The sequence below is a fragment of the Esox lucius genome, chromosome 9, assembly GCF_011004845.1.
Source record: "Esox lucius isolate fEsoLuc1 chromosome 9, fEsoLuc1.pri, whole genome shotgun sequence".
In the NCBI taxonomy this organism is placed as follows: Eukaryota; Metazoa; Chordata; class Actinopteri; order Esociformes; family Esocidae; genus Esox; species Esox lucius.
Window position 1 is genome coordinate 4,158,221 of NC_047577.1, and position 16,852 is coordinate 4,175,072.

Here is a 16,852-nt window from a genome sequence, read left to right on the forward strand (position 1 = left end):
TCCTCTCAGTTCCATTCTTTGGTTATATACCTTTGGAGTCGTAGGTTTGTGTCAGTAGGCATTATATCCCTTCGTGTTGTTAAGACGTGACTCAAGAGTTTCTGGCGGAGTTCCAGTCCGGCTGTGAGTGTGAAACAACTAGGTCATGTTTGATCTGGTTCTTCACGCCCTTAATCACCCAGTCATTCACGTGTTGTGAAGATCTGAGCAGAGTGACTGCCTAAGGACAACCAGGAAGTCAGCCTGGAAGTCAGCCTGGAAGTCAGCCTGGAAGTCAGCCTGGAAGTCAGCCTGGAAGTCAGCCTGGAAGTCAGCCTGGAAGTCAGCCTGGAAGTCAGCCTGGAAGTCAGCCTTAAGAGAGGTAAGGGAGGAAGAAACGGGCAAAGAGGAGAAAAAGATTGGGGAGGAGAGGGAAGAAAAGAGATAATGAAGGAAGGAGAGAAGAGGGAAGAAAGAAGGATGGATGGTGAGAGGGAAGGAAAGAGGGTAAAAAGGCAGGGGGTGGAAAACCACTTCTGAAGAGACTTTCTTTTGGAGTTATCTGGGAGACATTATTTCTCACCTTCCCAAGCTTGATTTTTTACACCTGCCTCAAGTTCAAGAATAGCGGTGAGATACTGTGTGTGTGTTTTACACAGGATACAGTCAGCTGATTAAAATATTACTTCTCTGCAATTCTCATTTCAAATTCATTAATAAAAACACAACTTTTAAAATGGTGTGTAATGGTCAGTTGACTGTGTCAGGTCATTGGAAATATTGGAGCCTGCGCTTACGAATGTTCTGTCCCCATAACAGCCAGGTCTCCACCTGAAAACACCGGCGCTCATTCAAACGAGCATGCGATCAAATTCGATTTTAAAACGACCGTACGGTCGATCAAACTCACATCGGGTCAGAGATAATGCTTCATTCGCAATGAGACAGTCATTATCACGAACCACAACAATCCCAACAGCCTCAGAGACAACAACAACCACAATTATAATAACAATAGGTATAATATAAAATAAGAGGACAATAAATATAGCACACACAAACGTACCAACATGTTTAATAATGTGTCACTACCTTATTAATGTATGACTTATTCCTGTCACTTCATGCTGCTCATATTTCAGAGCTCCTGTATTCATACCCTCTGGGCACAAACTGGTTGAGTCAACATTGTTCCAGTGTAATTTGTCAACACGGCGGAGTAATGTCTGACAGTCTTTATGTTCTGTGCTTTGTTGAATACGAACAGTGAACAGTTGGACTGGCAGAAGGTGACGTTTTGAGGGCAGCGTGTAAACCCCAATTTTGGCACCCGTAATGAAACACGACAACACAGGAGAGACCAGTGGCTTTACTACTGATGCTGAAACAAGCATGTACGTGTACGACACGTCGCCACAACCTGGGGAGACAGAGGAGGCGGACACAATTAGTGTCTAACAAAGACAAATCCAATCTTAGTTTCTTTCGTTTTAACGGCAAGGGTCAAACCCAGTCTGCACCAGGGGAAAAGGGCAAGGGTCAAATGTACAGTTCGGGTTAGTGATAGAATCTGGGTTACTTTTAGGTTTAGGCATTACCATGAAGGGGTTAGATGTTAGGGCTGGGTTAAGGTCAGACAAGGAGGTTAGGTTATTGGGGTTGTCAGGGTTTGGGTTAAGAACATCTTGTTCTGGTTTTCTGGTCCCCTACAAAGACAGAAAAAACTAATGCGAGTCTGTGTTTTAGTATTTAACCATTTATTACAATGTAACTCCAGACCAGTACACTAGATCCTTTCCTCCACCTGCTCTTCACATCCTCCCTGCCCACAACAGGAAATTCTGAGGAAAGAGACAGGAATCAGTGTTTACCTGTAGTGGCCTGAAGGGGGCGCAATTTGGCAAGAAACAGGAGAGGAAGAGAACTCGCTGTACCTGTACTGTACCTGTATCTGGTCAGATTGACAGTAGAAAAGGTGGAGGTCCTCGCTCCTAAAAAAGAGCAGTTTCATTGGTCTCTGGGTAAAGGCAAAGATGGGAAGAACTAAAAGACATGGAACACTTATTTTCTTCTTAGGAAATCAGACAATCAACTTGAAACAGATTTCACCATCCAAACAAAAATGATAACTGGCAAAAGTCAACCCCTCAGCTTAAACTTCACCATGGCTCTGAACAGACAGATATACAACATCATCTTCTCTCATCCTCTTTCTATGCTGTTCAACAACAACCAAACAGCACACACAGAATTTCAAGTGACAGTCCTCTCAGCCAATCAGCAAGGTTGTCAGAAACACAAACGTTGAACGAATTTCAAGACGTGACATTCCTCTACAAAGTTCCTGAAGTAACCGGTCCTATAACATTGAAAGGAGGAAGTAGCCTACTCTACACCACTCAAAACAGGAAACAGAAGCAGATCATTAACTATGAAATCTTGATGAGAGCATGTTCACGATGACAAAATTATAAACTGGAGTTTATGTTTATACTAATTACAGGAATGGGTAATTTTTTCACTGTCATAACACAGAAGCTGCCAAATTCCCCCTCCCACATCTTTATTTGGGGGTTAGGTCATTTCAGTTGACCTCTTTTCCCCCCCACCGTCATCCACCAGAGGAAGTGTTGTTTATGTCAGACAAAAAACCACAGTGAGAGATGTCAGTTTCATGTTACCAACATTTACCAAGGCAAATTAAGCAACCAATTAATGTTAAGGCTTGAATACGGCGATCTACATTAAACTATACATGTGTGTATCAGAATTGACATTATCAATAATATTTGGCTTCTTAACACTTATTTCAGAAAAACCTTTAACTTAAATAAGTTCATAATGACATGTAGATGCAATTGAAAATGAATTAAAGAGTTCTCTTAAACAAGTTAAACATCTCTCTCTCACTGGGTCTGGGCTAGGTCTTGTCTACTGCATCACACTTCATCTTCAGGTAGGTTAGCAGCAGGTGCATTTAGTGAAGATCCCACAGAGAGCGTCTGTGAGAAACAGACATCTCACATGGCAGTCTGATTCACCCAAGGCACTGGAAGAGAAATCCAATGTCCATCGGGATAATATAACACAACACAAAACCAAATATACAGTGGAGTTCCTGAAAATGTCTGTTGAGCCATTTCTGCTGAGACAGAGCCGGTAGAGTATCGAAAAGCATAACTGTCAAAAACGATTGCATCTTTATTTTCCCTGATCGTCCTCTGGCCCTTGGAATGACTGATTGTGATGTCATAATCTAGGCCAAAAGTCCATCTTACCTTAACATTTTGCAACTCCAAATATTTAAAGCAAACAAACAGGACAATCACGTTATTAGGAGCACTTATTACCATGAATAACAATTTTAATCTGGTTGTTTTACCTAGACTGGCCGAGTGTGAGCGTTAAGACGCTACACGTGAAACCATTGCTGCGGCTTTCCTGTTGGCCAGCTCAGGTCTAACAGAGCTGGACCTTAGCTACAACAAAGGACCCAGGCACTGGGGCGAAACAGACATTTTTCCTTTTTGTAGAGACTCGCTGGTTGTGAAGTCACAGGCCATCTCACCTCTCGATGAGCTCTGTCTCTGCTGTGCAAACCCGGGATACTGGAGCAAAGCTGCTCTCTGCTGTACAAACCTGGGATACTGGAGCAAAGCTGCTCTCTGCTGTGCAAACCCGGGATACTGGAGCAAAGCTGCTCTCTGCTGTACAAACCCGGGATACTGGAGCAAAGCTGCTCTCTGCTGTACAAACTCGGGATACTGGAGCAAAGCTGCTTTCTGCTGGAAAGACGTGTCCACAATATCGGATACAGACGCTGGGGTCAGAAATATTTTTTATCTATCTTTCTTGTGCTGGTAGAATAGAAATGACTTCTTCACACAAAATGTTTTTCTTGTAATTCCTGGAATCAAAAATAAATACTGCTGTAGTCCAATGCTTAGGCCCAAAGCTAAAACTGAGCTGGCCAATCAGGTGTCTACTTCATCTTTCAGGATCACATAAGCCCAGCCCATTCTACTGTTGGGCATTGCCCAACACATCCCCACAGAGAAATCCTGCTGTTTGACATACGTTGCAAAATAAATTTGGCAGGAAAAATATGTCAAATAGTTACAAGACATATTGGATAGACTCTGTACACATTGGGCAGTCACTTAACAGTTTCCACTGCATCTTCTCTCTAATCTGGATGTTTTGTCGGAGGAAGACCCCCCCCCCCCCCATCCTATACAATTAAAGACATTAGTCAATCTGTCATGAGCATAGTTCTGATGGGTTTGTCATTACAGGCTCAGTGATAACATCAGATCTGCACTCTTTTCCAGTAGGCAGGGAAACTGTGCTGGAGACCTGCCAGTGGTTTTTCCAATCGCAGTGACTGAGAACCCACTGGACTGCCCTCAAGCATACAGTGAGAATTACAGACTTCCCCAAGCATAAACAGGGAATTACAGCAGTTCTCAAAGGATTGCCTTCTCGCTAGATTGATGAATGCAGTCATCCAGAAACAGTGTGGGGGGGGGCACCACTGTGCGAACGCACCAACATCAAGTCCCTGCGAACGCACCAACATCAAGTCCCTTCGAACGCACCAACATCAAGTCCCTGCGAACGCACCAACATCAAGTCCCTGCGAACGCACCAACATCAAGTCCCTGCGAACGCACCAACATCAAGTCCCTGCGAACGCACCAACATCAAGTCCCTGCGAACGCACCAACATCAAGTCCCTGCGAACGCACCAACATCAACAAGCATTTTGTGAAGTGCACCATTTCAACTTTCCCTAATAACCCCGATATTACAACTGACATTGCACCGTTCGGATGGTGGAATTCTTACAAATGGCACCTTCAATTTCATTGATGCAGTTGAAAATTATAGTACATATAAATATATACAGTGACACTGTATAGGGTGATACTGTATAGAGTGACACTGTAGGGTGATACTGTATAGTGACACTGTATAGGGTGATACTGTATAGTGACACTGTAGGGTGATACTGTATAGGGTGATACTGTATAGAATTACACTGTAGGGTGATACTGTGTAGTGACAATGTAGGGTGACACTGTATAGAGTGACACAGTGTAGGGCGATACTGTGTAGGGTGATACTGTATAGAGTGACACTGTAGGGTGATACTGTATAGGGTGATACTGTATAGAATTACACTGTAGGGTGATACTGTGTAGTGACAATGTAGGGTGACACTGTATAGAGTGACACAGTGTAGGGCGATACTGTGTAGGGTGATACTGTATAGAGTGACACTGTAGGGTGATACTGTATAGGGTGATACTGTGTAGTGACAATGTAGGGTGACACTGTATAGAGTGACACAGTGTAGGGCGATACTGTGTAGGGTGATACTGTATAGAGTGACAGTGTAGGGCGATACTGTGTAGGGTGATACTGTATAGAGTGACACAGTGTAGGGGGATACTGTACAGTGACACAGTGTAGGGCGATACTGTGTAGAGTGACTGCGTAGGCTGATACTGTATAGGCTGATACTGTATAGAGTGACACAGTGTAGGGCGATACTGTGTAGGGCGATACTGTATAGAGTGTAGGGTGATACAGTGTAGGGTGATACTGTATAGAGTGACACAGTGTAGGGTGATACTGTATACAGTGACACAGTGTAGGGCGATACTGTGTAGAGTGACACAGTGTAGGGTGATACTGTATAGAGTGACACAGTGTAGGGTGATACTGTATACAGTGACACAGTGTAGGGTGATACTGTATACAGTGACACAGTGTAGGGCGATACTGTGTAGAGTGACACAGTGTAGGGCGATACTGTATACAGTGACACAGTGTAGGGTGATACTGTATACAGTGACACAGTGTAGGGCGATACTGTGTAGAGTGACACAGTGTAGGGTGATACTGTATACAGTGACACAGTGTAGGGCGATACTGTGTAGAGTGACACAGTGTAGGGCGATACTGTGTAGAGTGACACAGTGTAGGGCGATACTGTGTAGAGTGACTGGGGCCGTGCACCAAACAAGGGCCCTTTTCTCTAAGTAGGGCACAACAGGCTGTGTTTCCTGGTACCAGGGAGGAGGTATTTGGAAGGCATCAATCGACTAGAATGCAGTAAAACCTGTCTGGGTACCTTCCAGTTACCGTGTCTGTGTGTGGGTCACAGTGTGTGTTCTGGGGCAGTGATAGATAGGCTGTACTAACAGTTGTTACAGACCAGCCAGCAGACAGGTTGGTCGGTCAACACTGGAGTTTGAAAGCTGCACCGGGACGAGTAAAATTTACTCCTAGACTTGATTTGCGGGTTTACCCACAATGTCCCACATGGAACAACACAGGAACAACACACGTGTTTCGGTCACAAAGGCCCCATTTTTGACTGAGATGGAAAGAGAAACAGCAGACTGACAAAACTTCTGTGAGTATAGGATGGGTGTGAATACTTTGGGTTTAGCATTTCTTTTCGCAAGTACTGTACTGTGCTCTTGAGCCTTTTCTTGTGAATATCTGTCGGTGTGGTAGGTCAGTCATGAACACTAACCAATATGCCACATTGTAGATCAGCATTCTAGAACCTACCCTCCACCCAGTTTCCAACTCCTCCATATCCACGATGGGTGGGTCCTCCTCTAAAAAGAGTGTGTTCTGGGGGAGAAAGGAGAGACGGGACTCATCGTTCACCTGGACAGGACTAAAGGAGGTGCAATTTCAAAAGAAAAACAAGAGGAAGAAAAGCAGCGTTCTACCTGTACTGAACAAACTGACAGCAGAGAACCTGAAGGAGACCGTTAATCCTAATAAGAGGTTCTCATCGGGTAAGAAGAGGGAGCCCTTATTTAAAAGAATGTCATTGGGTAAAACGAGGAAGGAGTCGATATCACTGAAGTCTCTCTCTCTGTGTAAATGCAAGAAAGAGGGAAAGAATGAAAGGAAAAAAGGGGGAAGTAATGTATTCTTTCTGGGGACAACCAGGAAGGAATCTTCACCAACCCCACCTCCCAAAAATATATTCTCTCTGGGGACAACCAGGAAGGAATCTTCACCAACCCCACCTCGCAAAAATATATTCTCTCTGGGGACAACCAGGAAGGAATCTTCACCAACCCCACCTCCCAAAAATATATTCTCTCTGGGGACAACCAGGAAGGAATCTTCACCAACCCCACCTCCCAAAAATATATTCTCTCTGGGGACAACCAGGAAGGAATCTTCACCAACCCCACCTCCCAAAAATATATTCTCTCTGGGGACAACCAGGAAGGAATCTTCACCAACCCCACCTCGCAAAAATATATTCTCTCTGGGGACAACCAGGAAGGATGTTTTACAGCCCAAAAATTCCCAGAGAGAGATTTTCCTTGGCAAATGTGATCCACTTTAAACACATACCAAGCCCTGGACACACTGACAGATAGGACATACGTGTCTGTAGTTCTCTTTAATAAAAGCCTTTCCACTAGTCGCAATATATTCTGTGAAGCCATGTTATTCTATACATTCATTTATTCAGTCTTCATTCTATTGCATACATCTTAATGATGGCTGTGGCACTAAAACACTCAGAAAAAGATGTCCCTTCATATATTTCATAACAGTAAAAGGTCTATAAAAAAATAAATTTGCTTTGTCTCACACACGCACGCACGCACGCACACGATGCTATTTGATAAATAGCATCTATAATTAAAATGTGGCCTAAAATATTGTCTATAATGTATAATTATGTTGGAAACATACACAATGAGCCGGAGGTAAAATAGACATGTCAACAAACCTCTGCATTGTGAAAATGTCTACAGTGCAAAATGTGAATGCAAATAAAGATTTCTATTTTAAAATGTAAATGTCAGTGTGGTAACTTTGGTTAAACATAGTCAGTCAAGCACACAACTTCACATTAGTACAACCAGAATTACATCTGTAAAAAAAACATTTAACCTGACGAGTTCAAATCGAAGAAGTCATTTCTAAAAACAAAAAAAAAGAATTCGAGATACAGTCACTTCTGACTGAGATCAGCATTTTTAGCCTTGGGTGTGTCTGTGGATGTGTGTGTGGTTCTGTATATCTGTGTGACTCAGCTCTCTGTGGATGTGTGTGGTTCTGCATATCTGTGTGTCTGTGGATGTGTGTGTGGTTCTGCATATCTGTGTGTCTCAGCTCTCTGAGGATGTGTGTGTGGTTCTGCAGATCTGTGTGTCTCAGCTCTCTGTGGATGTGTGTGTGGTTCTGCATATCTCTGTCTCAGCTCTCTGTGGATGTGTGTGTGGTTCTGCAGATCTGTGTGTCTCAGCTCTCTGAGGATGTGTGTGTGGTTCTGCATATCTGTGTGTCTCAGCTCTCTGAGGATGTGTGTGTGGTTCTGCATATCTGTGTGTCTCAGCTCTCTGAGGATGTGTGTGTGGTTCTGCATATCTGTGTGTCTCAGCTCTCTGAGGATGTCACTGTGTCCTCTGCTCCCTTGAGAACAAGTGACGTTCCGTTGACCTTTTCCGCCGGCTCCACATCCCGAATCTTATAAGTCTGTCAAGAAACGTAGAGATTGAGGGACGGAGGGGAAGGGATGAAGAAGGGATTAGGTGGAGGATGAAAAGAGGGAGGGAAAGAAAGGAGAAGAGAGTTAGTAAGGTCAAGCCCAATGAAGAGGGGAGGAAAAAGAGAAATGAAGGCTAGTCTTTTTCCTGAGCTGATAAGCAGAGCAATAAGATGGATTAAAATAAGCACATCAGCTGAAGATTGAACAGCAGACAGTGTAACCTGGTCCTGTATTCACAATGTAACTTCAGCAGTCAGTGTAACCTGGTCCTGTATTTACAATGTAACTTCAGCAGTCAGTGTAACCTGGTCCTGTATTCACAATGTAACTTCAGCAGTCAGTGTAACCTGGTCCTGTATTCACAATGTAACTTCAGCAGTCAGTGTAACCTGGTCCTGTATTCACAATGTAACTTCAGCAGACAGTGTAACCTGGTCCTGTATTCACAATGTAACTTCAGCAGACAGTGTAACCTGGTCCTGTATTCACAATGTAACTTCTCTGCAGCTTTATGTTGGATGGTTCATCATCCTGAGTAGTCTGTGGGCCAAGGCAAACTGTAATCCATGGCTTAGCTTTCTTTAAACACCAATTACAAACTCCAGCTAACTTTAGCCACAGCTAAAGATAGATTTTTAGCTAGCTGTGGATAAATTCAGCTGAAGTTTGAAACAGCTGTTTGGGAATAACTGAACCATGGATGGCAGTTTTTCTTGGCCCCCCAGATTCCTTTCAGAGTGGAGAACTACATAAAATCAAAGTGAAATTCACTTTAAGAGGCTTCTAAAGTTTGTGATTTGACTTGCATTGACATTTTATCTCATCAAGACCTAAAAAAAAAAAAAAGTCAAATTGTTCCAGCACATTACCTCCAACAATGTTGCCATAGCGTCTCTACCCCTCCCACAATCTGTTGCCATAGCTACTCTGTCCCTCCCACACAGCGATGTTCTCTTGTGTCCTTGTTACTTGTGTCAACAGAGAAACAGGCTGCAGGACACTGCCAGGCATGACAAAGCAATGAGGCAGACAGACATACTGGACATGAGCACTTGTTCATCTTCTTGGCTTTATTTTTAGTGACATGCTTTCTTTTTATTCAAAAATAAAACAAACAAAAAACAGAAAACTGTATCTGAATTTTTAAATGAAATGGGGGGAAAATGCTTTCCCCCCGGTGTTAAAATGTCTATTACTCAAAATACAAAATTATAAAACGTATTATTGTACTTCACAAAATGTCAATATGATGCTTAACAACCGACACATTTATTCCCTCCAAAAATGCCAACACTAAGATTATTTTTGAATCAGCATTTCCCTTTATAGTTTCTCAGAATGAACCATGCTCCCTTTGAGAAAACAGCGGTGGGAGTTCAACCCAACCTCTCTGTTCTGGTTATTTTACCTCCCCCAGATCTTAAAGCACTGGACTGGAGCAGGAACGGGGGAGTAGGAGTTCTGCCATCTTGACTATCGGCAAAGACAAGAGGCCAAGCGTACACTACAGCAGGAGGGGGAACATGAGGACTTCGAACAAGTGGGCAGAAAACTGGACGCTCTCATTGGGAACACTTGAGGGCAGTGTTGTATATCACACTTTTGTGTGTGTGTGTGTGTGTTTGTGTACGTTTCCATGGTACTTGCGTTCTGCCATGGGTTGGGTAGGGGATGAGGGGAACATATTTGACTGTCCCACCAGACATGGCGTGCGACGCTGAAACGTCCCCCCCCCATTCCTCCCATCTCTATTACCCAGCACTGGCAGGATTGTGTAAATGTTTAAATGATGTTTGCACGGGATACTGGGTGCACACCCACACACACGCGTTTAAATGCACCCGTGTGTTTGTGTATATACACATGTCAAAGTCATAGGAAGCATGACAGACAGTCAGACCCATAGTAACCAGTAAACATCCAGCCAAGCTTCCAACAACGTTAAAAGATCTTCTCAGCATCTCCTCGTTGAAGTAATCACTGATTGGTCCATACGTCCTCATGACTCGTCTGGAGTGAATGGAAGTTGGAGGCCCATCCGGAAGACAATATTAAAATGGCAACGGCCTTAAAACGCCAATGCTGGGGCACGTTTTCTCCTCTAGCCGTCTCTATGACCCAACCAAGCTTCCAACAACTTTCTAAACACAGAATATGACTGTAGGAAGTCACTGTGAAGAAAAAGGTGGAAGACAACCACACAGCAACATTAGGGAAACGTTGTTGCTACAGACATCTCACAAGTCCAATATCTCCCCAAGTAGTCACACTCACTGGACCGGACTTCTGGACCGGGTCCCGCAGGATAAAGAATTGATTTCAAACGTGATTTTGCATTCCTGGAAGGCTAGATTTAGTCCAATAAAAAACCATGCTATTTTTTTTCCTAGTCAGATCGAGATCAGTTTACAAGGTTAATTGGCTAATTGTGTCTCAGATTCAGACAAAAAAATTACCAACAGTATAACTACTTTAAGTTACTTTAATTACTTTAATCTACAATCAACCATAAAAGATGACACACTGAATATATACAGATCAGCCATAACATTATGACCACCTGCCTAATATTGTGTAGGTCCCACTTTTGCCGCCAAAACAGCCCTGACCCGTCGAGGCATGGACTCCACTAGACCTCTGAAGGTGTGCTGTGATATCTGGCACCAAGACTTTAGCAGCAGTTCCTTTAAGTCCTGTAAGTTGTGAGGTGGGGCCTCCATGGATCAGACTTGTTTGTCCAGCACATCCCACAGATGCTCGATTAGATTGAGATCTGGGGAATTTAGAGGCCAAGGCAACACCTTGAACTCGTTGTGTTCCTCAAACCACTCCTGAACCATTTTTGCTTTGTGTCAGGGTGCTTTATCCTGCTGAAAGAGGCCAATGCCATCAGGGAATACCGTTGCCATGAAAGGCTGCACATGGTCTGCAACAATTCTCAGGTAGGTGGTACATGTCAAAGTAACATCCACATGAATGGCAGGACCCAAGGTTTCCCAGCAGAACATTGCCCAAAGCATCACACTGCCTCCACCGGCTTGTCTCCTTCCCACAGTGCATCCTGGTGCCATGTGTTCTCCAGGCACGCACCCAGCCATCCACATGATGTAAAAGAAAGCGTGAATCATCAGACCGGGCCACCTTCCATTGCTCCCTGGTCCAGTTCTGATGCTCACGGCAGTGGACGGGGTCAGCATGGACACCCTGACTGGTCTGTGGCTACGCAGCCCCATACGCAACAAACTGATGCACTGTGTGTTCTGACACCTTTCTGTCAGTACCAGAATTGACATTTTCAGCAGTTTGAGCTACAGTAGCTCGTCTGCTGGATTGGACCACACGGGCCAGCGTTCACTCCCCACGTGCATCAATGACCTTGTCACTGGTTCACTGCTTTTCCTTCCTTGGACTACTTTTGATACTGACCACTGCAGACCGGGAACACCCCAGTTGTCTAGCCAATCATAATTTGGCCCTTTTCCTAGTCCCTCAGATCCTTACGCTTCCCCATTTTTCCTGCTTCTAACACATCAACTTTGAGGACAGAATGTTCACTTGCTGCCTAATATACCCCACCCACTGGCCAGTTGTCATGGTAACAAGATCATCAGTGTTATTCACTTCACCTGTCAGTGGTCATACTGTTATGGCTGATGGGTGTATCAGTGTTATTCACTTCACCTGTCAGTGGTCATAATGTTATGGCTGATGGGTGTGTGTGTATATGTATATGATGATTAAGTGTCATGTTTTACGATTGATAGATCATTCATTGACACCAATGTTTTGTAATTGATTAATAGTAATGTTGTATCTGTGACTGGAGGCGATTCAGAGTCACAATGTATGAATGTTTGTAGGAGGTTCAGAGTCATGTTGTATATGTGTTTATAGGAGGTTCAGAGTCACGTTGTATATGTGTTTATAGGAGGTTCAGAGTCATGTTGTATATGTGTTTATAGGAGGTTCAGAGTCATGTTGTATATGTGTTTATAGGAGGTTCAGAGTCATGTTGTATATGTGTTTATAGGAGGTTCAGAGTCATGTTGTATATGTGTTTATAGGAGGTTCAGAGTCATGTTGTATATGTGTTTATAGGAGGTTCAGAGTCATGTTGTATATGTGTTTATAGGAGGTTCAGAGTCACGTTGTATATGTGTTTATAGGAGGTTCAGAGTCACGTTGTATATGTGTTTATAGGAGGTTCAGAGTCACGTTGTATATGTGTTTATAGGAGGTTCAGAGTCACGTTGTATATGTGTTTATAGGAGGTTCAGAGTCACGTTGTATATGTGTTTATAGGAGGTTCAGAGTCATGTTGTATGTGTTTATAGGCGGTTCAGAGTCACGTTTTATATGTGTTTATAGGAGGTTCAGAGTCACGTTGTATCAGTATTATGCTACAGTTCGCGTTGTAGTGGTTGTCAGTGCATTTAGTGGTGGTTTCTATGGTTCAGTATTGTTGTTCTGCCTTCACGCTGTCGTTATGTAGAAGTGAATGTCTTAGTCGGCGCGGTCCGAGTGGTCACGGTGACAGTTGCTATAGAATCGCGTGACGTCATAGCCGCTTGTTACTGTTTTATTTTCTTTCACCAAATCGCCGTCTGACTGTCAACTAGCGTGGCCTGGCGGTTCTGGTGGAGTGGTTTCCGTGGTGACTACTGTCATTGCTGCCGTCATTGCGGCCGTCAAGGTGACTGTCGCCGTTGCTCTCGGAGAGTACCTCTTGCTCCAGGGTGTTGAAGTGCACGCCGGACAGCGTGTTTTTCCGGTCGTTCCCGCGGCGACAGAGACAGCAGAGGATCCTCTTGAAGGTCAGCAGCATCTCCTTGTCCCTGAAGCTGTAGATGATGGGGTTGACCAGGGAGTTGCACTCTGCCAGGACGAGGCAGTACTTCTCAAAGCGCAGGACCTGGCATGACTTGCAGCCCATGCCGTCCAGCATCAACAGCACCAGGCCAGGGGTCCAGCAGATCACGAAGCAACCTGCACCACAGGCAGAAAATTACACCCCCAGTGATTCACATGCACTCTATTTACTGAAACCCAACACTACTGTTGTTTGCTCCTTGGGGTTTAAGGCCGGGTGTCTCTGTAAAAGCACTCCATGACAACTGCTGTTGTAAAAAGGGCTTTATAAATACATTTGATTGATTGAAAATGTTATTGATTGTGGGCCTGAAAGCCGAGGTCCCCTGCCGTGAGCCCTGACTCGATGAGGTAAAGGTAACCCCGATTCTAACACGACGCTCAGCTGAGAGCTTTATCCTGAACCCCTGAGCCGAATCACTCTTCCGGTTATTAGCGGGGTACTTGGCCTCATGGTTCCTACACACGGCCGTGGAACGCACAGGCCTGGGCTGGGACGGACAGATTCAGATTTCATTATGATAATACTCAATTATACAATTTCCCGCCTCAGGAATTCCTAATGTACACACAGACACACACACACACACACACACACACACACACACACACACACAGACACACAGACAGGAGAGGGAAAGGAGTGGCTGAAATGGAGGAGTTCTGTGTTGAGATATTTTAACCACGCCATTACCTGCCAGGACACGCACAAACGCACACACACACACACGCGCCCATGTGCACCCATGTGCACACTTGCTTAAACAGACAAACACATTCAAGCTTGCCTTGACTTGTTAGAGACGGGGGAGGACAGAAGAGATTAGCAGAGATAAAATCAGTCTAAATGTGAAAGAGAAATCTAATTCCTTTCCATAAAGAATCTAATCGCAAGTCAAAAATGCAGCAGCATCAGCTTGAAACAGTGTGAAAGAAGAGAAGAGAGAGGAGTAGGTGGGGAGTAGGAGAGGGAGACGGCGACACGTGGGGGAGATGGGGGAGGGTGTAAGAGAGGGGGAGTAAAACACAAAAGAGATATGTTGAAGAGAATGTAGAGGAAGTGGTGTGGCTTGTTGAACGAGTTGGGGCACGCCAAAGTAGTGTGTGTGTATAAAAGCGAGTATACAAAGTCTTCAGAATGTATTCAGACCACTTAACTTTCTCCATTCTGAACACTGATGTACACAATGGAAATGTTCACTACTTCGTAGAAGTGCCTTTGGCACTGATCACAGCTTTTGGTCTCCTTGGGGGTTTACCCTCTACCAGCATGGCTCTGCTTCTGTACGCATGTGTTAGTGTGTTAGTGTGTTAGTGTGTGCACGTGTGCGTTAGTGCGCCTTCCTCACCCAGAATCATGGACACAGTCTTCATCAGGTTCACCACAGTCTCCTTCTGCCGCGTCTCTGACGTGTGCTGGGACATCCTCTGGCTCTTGTGTCGCACATAGACGAAGATCCTGGTGTACACGGCCATCATGATGAAGAAGGTGAGCAGGTTGAGCACGGCCCAGAACACCAGGTAGGACTTGCTGTACATGGGCGCCATGGTGGAGCAGCTATTCAGGTTGCACAGGCAGTGCCAGCCCATCGCCGGCACCATGCCCATGAATATGGCTGTGGCCCAGATCCCGGAGATCAGGAGGATCACGCGCCGGTTAGTCATCTGGCTGTGGAGCTGCATGGTGAAGATGGTCTGGTGGCGCTCGACCGCAATGGCCAGCAGGTTGGCCACCGACGCTGTGAGGCTGGTGTCGATTAGGTTCTGAGACGGGAGGGAGCGTGTTTAGAGGAGTCGGCACACAGCTCAATACAGCGGCGCCGGTTAACCGGGGGGGGGTACGGGGACGACGACGACCTACCTGGCGGAGGAACCACTCCTGCGTGGACAGCTTCATTGTCCAGGGTCCAGTGTGGAACATCAGATACAAGTAGGAGATACCCGCAAACAGGTCAGCTGCCGCCAGGTTCCCTAGGAAACGGCAGATGGGGAAATGAGCATGGAAGAATTGTCACTGGCAACATCAGAAGTCTATCCAGGAGACTAGCCAATGTGGTTGTACTTTCAAAGATTCTACAAATAAGGTTTAATGGCATCAGGAAGCAAAGCACACATACAGACGGGCGACAAATTAGAAGAAAAGCCAACACAAAGTGTCTCCGTTAAGTGCTGGGCCGCCAGGACAGCGCTTTAATGCATCCGGGCATGAATTCCAGACCTTTCTTCCAGAATATATTCCCTCATTTGGCGTTTTGGTGATGGCGGTGGAGAGAGCTGTCCAACACGTTGGACCAGAATCTCACATAGGTGTTCAGCTGAGTTGAGATCTGGTGACTGCCAAGGCCATAGACTATTTTCACACTCATCAAACCATTCACTGACCTCACATGCCCTGTGGATGGAAGCACCATGGAAGAGCCCCAATAATTAACTCTCTTTCCTAATCCCTTAGATCCTTTCCTCTGGCCAACTGGGCCTGTCTAGCCTTTTTATACACGCCACAGGGCATGATGGGATGTTAATTGCTTTATCGTATCATGCAGTACACCTTTATGGAAGTACCTGCATTTGTTAATTTGTCACCCATCTGCATATATGACTAATCTCCCATTCAGTTTCACGCCATGCCATTCATTTATTTATTTTCTGATAATGTACAGTATATTATTTTGAGTGGATTCAAGATAAAACTCAAAATAGCCCGCTAGCCCTTTAAGAAAATTGCATTCCAAAACAGACAGAGCGCCATACTGGCAGCAGTGGTCTAGCCAAGATAAATGTTTAGGCGTCTTGGCAGCTTTGTTTTTTCCTGACCGTCAACAGTTCCGGAATATTGCTGTAAACTTGTTTACCATGTTTACCATCTCTGTAAATTTGTTTACCAAGGTTTACACACACACACACACACACGCGTGCACGCACGCACGCACCCCTACCTAACAGGTAGTAGATGGGGAAGTGGAATCTTCGGTTGGTGAAGATGGCCACCATGACCAGGATGTTGGCGAGGATGACAATGATGCAGACGGTGAGGCCGAGGCTCACCACCACGTAGTCCTGCGTCCGCCATTCCTTGCTGATGTTCTTGCCACTCCGGTTGTAGAAGAAACTGATCGTCTCGTTATTGTAACAGTTCCCTTCCATCTTGACGGGGGCAGAGCCGGGGGCAGAGCCGGGGGCAGAGCAGGGGGGCGGAGGGCTGAGCCGGGGGGGGGGGGGGGGGGCTGGATGGCTTAGCGGGGGTTTACGTGGGTCGGGGGAGCATGAAGACACCCTATTGTTGAGTCGGGGGTGGTATCGCCCTGGGGGGCGTCCAGTTTGATTGATGTTTATCTCCACCAACCAACGTCGTCCCTCTGCTGCGGCCTGTAGAGGAAAAGAGTGGGTCAATAAAGAAAGTGTTGGTTGTCAGATGACACACACACACACACACACACACACACCACACACACCCTCTCTAAT

General features: G+C 45.2%; 2 protein-coding genes across 5 annotated transcripts; both read right to left on the minus strand.

Annotated features, from left to right (window-relative positions):
• Positions 1-2,355: 2,355 nt before the first annotated feature.
• LOC117594909 lies at positions 2,356-6,591 on the minus strand. Its single transcript, XM_034294452.1, has 4 exons — positions 6,565-6,591; positions 5,583-6,089; positions 5,269-5,530; positions 2,356-4,984 (listed from the first exon to the last, which is right to left on the minus strand). Exons 1-4 carry the CDS (start codon positions 6,589-6,591, stop codon positions 4,845-4,847), a joined length of 936 nt encoding a protein of 311 aa, XP_034150343.1. The 3' UTR covers positions 2,356-4,844.
• An 819-nt stretch (positions 6,592-7,410) lies between these two features.
• lpar2b (lysophosphatidic acid receptor 2b) lies at positions 7,411-16,588 on the minus strand. 4 transcript variants are annotated; one of them, XM_034294546.1, is made up of 6 exons: positions 16,327-16,588; positions 15,252-15,361; positions 14,740-15,154; positions 13,245-13,507; positions 8,426-8,508; positions 7,411-8,380 (listed from the first exon to the last, which is right to left on the minus strand). In XM_034294546.1, the coding sequence occupies exons 1-6, from the start codon at positions 16,532-16,534 to the stop codon at positions 8,365-8,367; spliced, it is 1,095 nt and encodes a 364-aa protein (XP_034150437.1). In that variant the 5' UTR covers positions 16,535-16,588; the 3' UTR covers positions 7,411-8,364. The 4 variants fall into 4 exon arrangements, with proteins under 4 accessions (XP_034150437.1, XP_034150436.1, XP_012987508.3 ...); XM_034294545.1 differs by having other exon boundaries at positions 7,411-8,508; XM_013132054.4 differs by lacking the exons at positions 7,411-8,380; positions 8,426-8,508 and adding an exon at positions 9,394-10,692.
• Positions 16,589-16,852: the final 264 nt, after the last annotated feature.

Coding starts and splice junctions, on each gene's coding strand:
- LOC117594909 (XM_034294452.1), bottom strand. CDS start 6,591: ATGGAGGAGTTGGAAACTGGGTGGAGG. Junction 6,090..6,564: donor AGTTGGAAACTGGGTGGAGG/GTAGGTTCTAGA, acceptor ACTGCATTCTAG/TCGATTGATGCCTTCCAAAT. Junction 4,985..5,268: donor ATCACCCTATACAGTATCAC/CCTACAGTGTCA, acceptor ATACAGTATCAC/CCTACAGTGTCACTATACAG.
- lpar2b (XM_034294544.1), bottom strand. CDS start 16,534: ATGGAAGGGAACTGTTACAATAACGAGACGATCAGTTTCTTCTACAAC. Junction 15,155..15,251: donor AGGAGTGGTTCCTCCGCCAG/GTAGGTCGTCGT, acceptor CTCCCGTCTCAG/AACCTAATCGACACCAGCCT. Junction 13,508..14,739: donor GACTGTGTCCATGATTCTGG/GTGAGGAAGGCG, acceptor CCTGTGGTGCAG/GTTGCTTCGTGATCTGCTGG.